Raw genomic sequence first — 7,700 nt, 5'->3', positions numbered from 1 at the left:
TATATATATATTGCATTTAATTTTTCAAAAAGTGGGAAAGGGCTTGTCCTTATATGCCTCGAGAAACAGTGTTCCACCCCCTTCCTTCCTTCTGCTGTGTACAGACAGCTTTGTAGAAAGCTTCAATCAGAAAGAGTGGGTCTGACAGCAAGCAGCTTTGTCTGTGTTCTCTCTTTCGAAAACCCATATTTTTCCAATGCAGGTCATGTGAATCATGTGTCATGCGTGAACCGTGTGGTAAATGTTTAAATTATTATTTGTACAACAAAAAGTGTATATAAATGGATGAATTCAAATACATTAAATCGATATCAGTATGGTTTCCCTTTTAAAAGTGGCAGAAAGTGTCATAAACTGCTACAGGTTTTATTGCAAAAAGTGTACATTTTAAACTGCTTCTGCAGTTAAAGTAATACCTCGGTTCACGAAAGCTTCTGTTCGCGAACAATTCGGTTTGCGAACAGGAAGTTCAGGAAAATTTTGCTTCCGTCACGAGCTCCAAATCGGGTGACGAACACGACCGGGGCCATCTTCCCCGCTCTGGCACGTGGTCGTGGCTTCCTCTAGTCAATATCACGGTCGCAGACAGACCTGTGCACACTTGCTGTGATGCTTTTTTGTGTGCTTTTTAGCACATACATGACTGTACAGTATTATTCAATCCAGCATGGCTCCAAAGAAAGTGCAGAGCAAGCATGGTGGTAAAAAGAAAGTGCAGAGCGGTAATGAATTGGCATATGCTTCAGAACGGATTAACCTTATTTACATTGAACCTTATGGGAAAATGTGATTCTGATCGCTACCAAAATCGGTTCGTGACCACATTTGTAGGGGTCAGAACGGATTAACAATGAACGTTATGGGGAATTTGATTTGGTTCGTGACCAATTCGGTTCGCGACCAGAATCGTGGAACGAATTAAGTTTGTGAACCTAGGTACCACTGTATTTGTTAGCGTCCATACTGCACCTGGAAATCTGGGTAAAAGCAAAGGTAGCTGTGCCAAGAGTGTCTGTTTTCCTTCTAAAAGGCTCTGCAATTGATTTTCTCTTTTAGAGCCCATTTACACCAATCTGATCAGTTACATTGCTCCCCAATGCATGGTGCTACGTTAATCGAGTTTGTTGTGGAAATACGCCAAGTGCCATTTAACAGGAACACAATGCAATGGTGTGAATGGACCCTTAAAGTGAACCTTTAACAACAGAAATATGGATCTGCCATTTATAAACTGTTTTCCTCCACGGCTCTCATCCTGATTGTGGCTCCACTACCCAATAAGCCACTGATCTGAAGCAAGCATGTTCTCCATATTTCTGCAGACATATATTTACTTATAATAATCATATTTAGAGGGATATTCAAAGTGTTGAGCACTGGCCTGTCTTCTGGGGTGGAAAAGTTGGCTGTGTTTGTGCAGAATATCCTCTACAAAATGCTGCTGTTGGATCATAGTTGTACACATGGTAGTCCGGTGTTGTCCCATTTCTGGATATTGTATGATGTGCATCTGTCAGCTCCCTGCAAATAACCTTAATAGGGTACGAAAAGTTTTGTACAAGCAAGGAATTAAATTATATAAACATCAGTTCCTAAACCACGAAGCTTTCCAAAAAGGTTTTAAATAAAATGGACCAAAACCATCATGCAAACATGCAAACCATTCTAAATAATTTAATGGCTTTTAGAATTCCGTTATCATCAGTGGTTGAACAGTATCTTGGTATTATCTGCCCCAAATCCCCTGGACGGCAGAAATCGGGCTGAACTTTAAAGTTGCTGTTTTGTTTTTCTGATCTAAAACTGACAGCTTCTACTGTTAAAGTCTTCTGACAGGTGCCGGCTTATTATGCTGAAATGCGTTCTACCTGGCCGCCTTCTATGGGTTAGTGACAACGGAGTGAGTGGAAATGGCACAGAGGCCCCTGAGGGTTTCTGTGGAGGACTAAGTGGTTTAAGAAAGGACAGGTGACAAGCTTTGGGATTATATTACCCAGACAGAAAAATCAGCCCTCTGCAAAACTGCCAGCCCTTAATTTTAGCATAGCATACTCAAGTTCTATTGGACTTCTAAAGTATATACAACTTTTGAGGAATCGCAAGTCCCAACTGATGGCTTCAAAAGCATGGCAGGTCTTATAGGGCCTAAGTTCTGCCCTGATATGGAGATGTGATGTGATCCTACAGAGCCAATCAGATTGCAGTAATGCCAGCAAGGTTTCCACAGCTATAGAAAGATTTTTAGTTCAGTTTGCAGACTTCTGCCAGTATATGAACTGCTGACGCAAATTAACTACTTCATATCTATTTCTGATCAGAGCATAGATCAGTACATGGAGGAGCTATGAATAGTCAAAGTAGATGCCTGGACTTTGGGGCTTGCAGCTTTCGGAGCTTTGGCACAAATGGTTACAGGGGGAGTTAGTGTGGAGAGTTGTTACAGGAAGGGTCAGTATTAGGGATATAGGTAAGATTAGTGTTAGGGTTACAGAGAGAGGTAATGTTCGGGTTATAGGGAGCATTAGTGTGAGGATCACAGGGTTATTGTTGGGGTTTCAAAAAAGGTTAGTGTTTGGGTTATAGGTTGTTAGTGTTACTGGGAGGGTTAGTGTTAGGGTTGCAGGGAGGGTTAGTGTGAGAACTATAGAGAGGGTTATTGTTAGAGATAAAGAGAGGGTTAGTAAAAGGGTTACAGGGAGGGTTAGTGTGAGGGGTACAGGTAGGGTTAGTGTTGGGGATGCAGGTATTGTTACGGTCTTGGTTATAGGTCATTAGGATTATAGGGAGGGTTAAAATGAGGGTACTAGGGATAGTTGAAGTGGGAGGAGCTTAGCGCCATATTCTTGGTTCTGAAAGCTAATTTATTATGAAAAGGTTACTATTGTTCAGGACCAAAGTTTTTGTGCATTCTTTCCTGTACATCAGATTTCTAGTAACGGGCTGCCATTATGTGAGACAAGATCTTTAGAAAGTAATTTAAAATGATACAGATTTGAGTTTCCAGGACAGAGTCACCTCCAGTCTAATCTGCTTTTGTCTGGGTGTTCAGATTGGAGAATTGAACCATTGCCAAACGATGCATGAGGGTACAGTATGTGTCACTAAATAACAATAATTTATGTTTGAGCAAGGAACTGTGTTAAGTGCTTTATATTTGCCAATTCATAATAAAACATCAATTATTTGAAAATGACTTGAACTTTTATTCATGCTGGTATGCAGCACTGCTACCTTCACTGCTGAAATATGCCATTAGATTGTAAGCTCCTGTGGAGCTTACTTGGAAGAACAACTTGGAAGAGCAAGCTTGCAAAATGTAAAAATCACAAAAATATGTTTTTTATGTAAACACTGCAATAATAACTTAAAATAAGTGCTTGCTGAAATGACACTATGCTTTTCTTTGAAAACCAATAGACATTCCCTGAAAACAATAGACTAGCCATGTGAATTATATATTATTATTTTTTTGGAGAAGTCATTTGGCAAAAATGCTGATTGTACTGTCAGGATAACAATCTGTTTATGTACATAATTATGAAAATTTGGAAGAGCATGCAAGTTTACAGTACAAAATCAAATGAGTACTCAGTGAAAGTACATAAAGTTTCATGTTAACATTGTCAGAAAAGTTGTTTTGTGAAACAATAATACAATGTATAGATCATTTTTTTTGTTAAAGGGACGGTTGCAATGGATCTTCAGAACACGGACTGTCGTCCTGTAAACAGCAGCAAGCTGACACTGCCATCAGAAAACGGTTCTGGCACCAGAAGACCCAGCATTGCGCCAGTTCTGGAGATTGCAGACAGCTCTACAGTGTTACCTTGTGACCTGCTTAGTGATCAGTCTGAGGATGAGATGACCCAGTCAGATGATGAGGGTCTCCCAAGTTTGGAGTAAGTCTGATGCGTTGTCATGTCTGATGTCTGTTACTCATAGTGTAGAATTTGTGTACTGTCACTTCATAGACGTTAGGAGCATTGCAAGGATTGTGATGGAACCAGACAAAGAGAGGGGATAAAAAAACATGAGTGCAAAGAGAGGGGAAAAAAACGTGAGCGTGTTCAGGTCACACCTTGCAATAGGAGAGGTTTAAAGGAGAATTGTTAAACTGAATGACAGCCTATTTAATGTATATTATATATGGCACATGCGTGCTGCAGTACTCATGCCAACAAAATACTTCTTAAAGTGCGTCATCCATTGAGCGACGCAGCGATATAGTAATCCTAGGCATGTGGGTTATATGCAGCTGCCTTCATTAGGTGGACACTGGCAAACAGAAAAAAAAGTAGAAGCTCCACCCACTAAATCAACATTAGGTTCTCTTTTTAACAGGGTGTCCCATTGTGTAGAGATCAGCCTTACTGAAGCCACTGTGTTTGACTGACTTACTGAATATTCAAATCCATTGCTTTTTTACTTGTGTGGGACCTCTTCCGTATGCCCAGCTTCTGTCACTATTTCAGTTTACACTGTGCAGCTTTCTCTTGAGCTCATTCTGTTCTGCAGTGTGTGGATACAGTTTACTGGCATCGTGTTCTGTGTAACTCACAGCACGTTACCCTCGCTCTGTTCCTGGTGTCTAGCAATGTGTAAGGTAAAGTTGCAGCAGTTACAACTATCATTGCTGGTTCTACACTTTTAAGCCTACCTCAGATTCTTTTTCTGATGTTCCTATAGCTATTGTGGCATATGAGCCTTCTAATGTAGATGTCCTGTCTACGAGGAGTCTCACAAATCCTTAATGGATGAGCCTGCTCCCATATAACATTTCCTAGCGTTTCACTTTCTGGAGGAAAAGACTTGCATTGTTGCTGCCCCTATTTAGCAGCACCACATGTTCCTCAGGTCTGATCCACTGCCTGTCTTTAGTGGCTTTGCACCTCCAGCTGCCTTTAACTGCCACAATGTTTGTCTCTGGTTTGTGAGTATGCAAGGCCTGGTCTTTATTTGGATCTAGATGTTTAGCACAAAAACTGGCTGGTGACTTATGTCTTTTAAAAGACCTTTAGAGGTCCCATCCCCCCCTGTTTCTGGGGAAAGTTCACCTTTAAGTATGATTGAGGATCAGTGGCGGAACTACCGCCGGTGCAGCTGGTGCCGGCGCATCGGGGCCTAAGGCTGTGTGGGGGCCCAGTGGGGTCCGGTCCTGGGCACCCCCCACAGCTTCAGTGGTGTCTGGTCCTGCAATATGGGGCAGTGCAGGGTCCCAGTGTTAGAACACCAGGGCCCCGCACTGCCGATGGGCTTCTCAGTGAGGGGGCGAGTGTGTGTGTCCACGCCCCCTGCAGTGCACACATCGATTCGAAACTCCCTCTCGCTGCGAGCCTCTGGCTCTTGCTATTTCATGTAATTAGACAAGTGGATTATACTGGGGAATATTACACTGTAATGTTCCCGATTATAATCTATTTCTCTGATTAAATGATTACAGACAGGCCTCTGTTCTATCAGCTGATCGGTCCTGAAATGTCACTTCTATCCGACTTTGTGAGCGCGGTGGAATGTGAGATCGCAGTCGGAGAGAAGTGACATTTCAGGACCGATCAGCCGTTTCAGGGCAGATCGGTTCTCCTGCATATGCGATTTGCGATGCTGATCTGCCCTGGAACAGCTGGGAAAGCGCTGGAATGCTTCACCTATTGGGGGTCACACATTCCACAGCGAAAAACTTTTTGGGATTACGTTAAAACGTGTCATCACGTCACCGGTCACACATTCACCGCCATCAGGGGGGTATGGCCGGTACCCATGTGAGGGGTCTGGGCAGCCTGGGGGGCCTTTTACATGGGTATCAACTGTACCGAGGTGGCAGGGCAGAGGTGACAGGGGAGGGGGTGGAGGAGGCCGGGCCCCAGCAGCAGCAGCAGTTAAGAGTTGGGAGGATGTACAGGGAAAGGTATCCCGACGACCAGGCCAGCCCACCTGGGACCCTTCAGAGCCCACCATAAAGAGTCTCAGGTGGGCTATGCAGGATCTATGGTGTGCTCGGCAGGGTCTCAGGTAAGTCCAGCACGCTATTGGACCGCTGGGGGGAGGCCAGTGTGATAACATCTTGCACCAGGGCCCTTTGGCTATTAGGTCCGCCACTGTTGATTATCCTATTATTTTTCTCTCTCTTAACCAGAATCATCACATTAATCGTTCCCATACTCCTGTGTGATGTTTCTTATTTTTTTTACGCGACCATTGAGGATACTGACATGCTTTGTGTTATGTCTAATCTGCTTGCCGCTGTGCACCCGACCATGCCTGCAGGAGCTCACTCTGCCGATCCAGATTTAGATTCTTCTTTGGCTCATACTGCAGCAAAGACCTTCCCTTTAGGAAACTTTCTGTGTGCAGACTGGAACTTACTACGCTATTATTACTGCCTCCTGATGTTGTGAGGCAGGATTTTCCCCTATATAGGAAATTCCTGCAGGGCATTACCTCTGTGGACTCTCCAGTCCTTCACCTTAACTAGACATTATATCACCTTGTGAATATGTCTTTACATTTAAGGATGACATTTAAGAGTCCTTGTTTAAGTGCCACTTTGAGTTAACTGGAACAACTCTCCTACACAGGTGGTGACTTTAATTGTGAAACTATGTCTGTATAGATCACATGTTTTAAATCTGATTCCTCGAATTTTACAGGTTCTTGAGCATATCCAGGAAGCCCTTCACTATAACTGTGCTGGCCTTAGGTTCGTCTTTAGGTTTTTACTCTGAACCCTCAATTCAGGTATCTGATCTTTTGGATTTTGCTTTATTTTCTGGATCCCAGTACCACAATGTTCATAATCCTGAATTATGTAGCGCTCCATGACCGGGGACTTCAGCTCCCTATTTTTCTCTCTTGATGTATAATCCCCCTTCTCTTAGAGTCTATTGATTTTCGGATTACTGCACTCTAGTGGTGTTTATCTCTCCTGAATCCTCTCTCTTGGAGGGACTTGCCAATCTACACGGTCGATAGACTTCACCTGATATTTATAGCTTATTTTTTAGCTATAGCTTTGTTATAGCATGTCTGCACTAGTGCTTCTAGCTTTCCCATCTAGTGCTTCTAGCTATAGCCGTCAGAAAATTTGTTTCGTTTCGGAATATCCGTTATTTCGTATTTCGTAATTCGTGTCCGAAACTAAATTCGGATGCGCACGAAATACGAATTTTCGTTAGTTTCGTCACATTTTCGTAACTTTACGAACATTCGTTTTGGTGAAGTTAAAAAGCAAAAATACCTTTGTTAATATTGGAGTCGATGGTAGTTTTTTTTGTTATCCGAAATACGAGATTCCGTTAACGGATTTTGGATCCGAATTTCGTATATTTCAGGTTAAAAAAAAAAAACTACCATCAACTCCAATATATTAACAAAGGTATTTTTGCTTTTTAACTTCATCATAACGAATGTTCGTAACGGAACGAAAATACGTTAATGGAATTTCGTATTTCCTGCCTGTATTGTAATGCAACCCTCAGCAGCAGAAGAGAAAACCTCTGATTGGTCAACCAAACGAAATACGAAATTCCGTTAACGGATTTCGGATCCGAATTTCGTATTTTGGATTTAAAAAAAACTACCATCAAGGCATCAACTCCAATATTAACAAAGGTATTTTTGCTTTTTAACTTCATCATAACGAATGTTCGTAACGGAACGAAAATACGTTAACGGAATTTCGTATTTCCTGCCTGTATTGTAAT

The 7,700-nt window shown here is 42.3% G+C and overlaps 1 protein-coding gene across 1 annotated transcript in view; it reads left to right on the top strand.

Annotated features, from left to right (window-relative positions):
* The window catches only part of KCNT1 (potassium sodium-activated channel subfamily T member 1), a 197,066-nt gene that overhangs the window by 156,716 nt on the left and 32,650 nt on the right, over positions 1-7,700 (top strand). The window contains exon 20 of the mRNA XM_018563725.1: positions 3,683-3,899. Within this exon, the coding sequence (XP_018419227.1) occupies positions 3,683-3,899 (217 nt within the window). The remainder of the gene's footprint in view (positions 1-3,682; positions 3,900-7,700) is intronic.

The sequence above is a fragment of the Nanorana parkeri genome, unplaced genomic scaffold (genome assembly GCF_000935625.1).
Source record: "Nanorana parkeri isolate BGI_ZX_2015 unplaced genomic scaffold, ASM93562v1 scaffold689, whole genome shotgun sequence".
Lineage (NCBI taxonomy): Eukaryota > Metazoa > Chordata > Amphibia > Anura > Dicroglossidae > Nanorana > Nanorana parkeri.
The sequence above is the reverse complement of the archived record's forward strand: the minus strand, read 5'-3'. Positions and strand labels throughout refer to the sequence as shown.